Source organism: Sphaeroforma arctica (assembly GCF_001186125.1).
Source record: "Sphaeroforma arctica JP610 unplaced genomic scaffold supercont1.7686, whole genome shotgun sequence".
In the NCBI taxonomy this organism is placed as follows: domain Eukaryota; class Ichthyosporea; order Ichthyophonida; genus Sphaeroforma; species Sphaeroforma arctica.
In genome coordinates this window covers 1-1,375 of record NW_014032872.1, presented here as the reverse complement: position 1 = coordinate 1,375, position 1,375 = coordinate 1, and the positions used below count along the sequence as shown (strand labels likewise).

The 1,375-nt window shown below is 42.6% G+C and overlaps 2 protein-coding genes across 2 annotated transcripts; one reads left to right on the top strand and one right to left on the bottom strand.

Moving 5' to 3' along the window:
* Positions 1-344: 344 nt before the first annotated feature.
* Positions 345-593, bottom strand: SARC_16260 (hypothetical protein; the record flags this gene model as incomplete). The annotated part of the gene is made up of 1 exon (XM_014289635.1): positions 345-593. A coding segment is annotated over one exon (249 nt), but the record flags the coding sequence as incomplete, so codon positions are not given.
* A 307-nt stretch (positions 594-900) lies between these two features.
* SARC_16256 (hypothetical protein) lies at positions 901-1,212 on the top strand (the record flags this gene model as incomplete). The annotated part of the gene is made up of 1 exon (XM_014289634.1): positions 901-1,212. A coding segment is annotated over exon 1 (298 nt), but the record flags the coding sequence as incomplete, so codon positions are not given.
* Positions 1,213-1,375: the final 163 nt, after the last annotated feature.

Below are 1,375 nucleotides of genomic sequence, written 5' to 3'. Positions count from 1 at the left end.
CATATATATATATATACATATATATATAAACTTCAACGTTCAATCACCCATAGCACACATAACATAAACACATTGAACTAGCGACCTTACTTGAAGTATATAATTAAGGGTATTCCTAAACAAAATTCCAGATGTGATAGTGCGAGCAGCATTTCACGCTCACATGTTACTGCAATAACAAAGATTGATTGATTAAGGACTACACCTTCTTATGAGATGCATAGATCTTACTTGACACACGTTGTGCGAGATACAAACACTCATCACCTTGCTCGAATCCGATAGCCCAAAGACCTACAATACGCTCTTCGTACAAAACATCGAACCGCAAGATACCGACATACCATATTAGTGCAGGCCAGGGCACGTAGCTGTGAATTGGCATTGGTTAAGAAGAACGACAACTCGTCAAGTGTATTTTGCATTGATGGCTGTACAGCTTCCTTATTATCCTCTGTTGCCTTTGCTGATTCCTGTGCATCTGCCGGTGCTTGTGTATCTGTATTCGACGTAGTTGATTCGGAGTTGTTCATCTTAGCTGTGGTTGTGGGCTCGGATTGAATATCCACTCCGTTAGCAGTGGTAGCTGGCATACTGAGAGGTTAATGGCAACTTAATGGATGCGAAGCAGTCACTCGAAAGGATGTATTTAGACAACAAGGTGTTCGCTACATGTATAAATACATCGAAGTTCTCGTGATATTTTGGTTAAAAATAAAGGCCAAAAGAACTGATGACAATTCAATTTTGGGCGCGTCATAGTTTCAAAACAGGTGCACGTGGCTGATTTGGGCCGATAGCGAAAACACAACTTAAATAGATGGAATGTAAATACACAGTTTTCTACTCTTTTTGTGTAGGCCTATGTTGAACCCTATAGCCTGTACTATTCAGACACAAGCCAGGTAGCAAACATGAACGGTATCGTAGAATACGCCCTATCAACATCCTCAGACGACGCGCAGGTTCTGTGTTGGGACTTGCGCACTCTCAATGTGGTCAGCTCCTTCAAGGCCAACCCAAAATGCGGGAAGAATGGTCTCGCACTATGTGGCCCGAATCTACTAGTTGCCTCACAGCAGAACAAAGCAGCTATGCGCATATATGCATGGGGAAAAGATCAACCTGTGCAAAGGTTTAGTGGACCGGAACGTATCCCTATAGTGGCCTGTAGTCCGGATGGGAATGTGATTGTTGGAGGAAGCGATAGCGGTACGCTCTACGTTTGGCAGGTGCGTATATTTACTAGGAGCGTATTTTTCTATAAATGCACATATCTGTATCGATGAATATGCAAACACACACACAAACAGACACACGCACATTAAAACATACACACACACGGACAAAAATACACACACGCACACACACACAC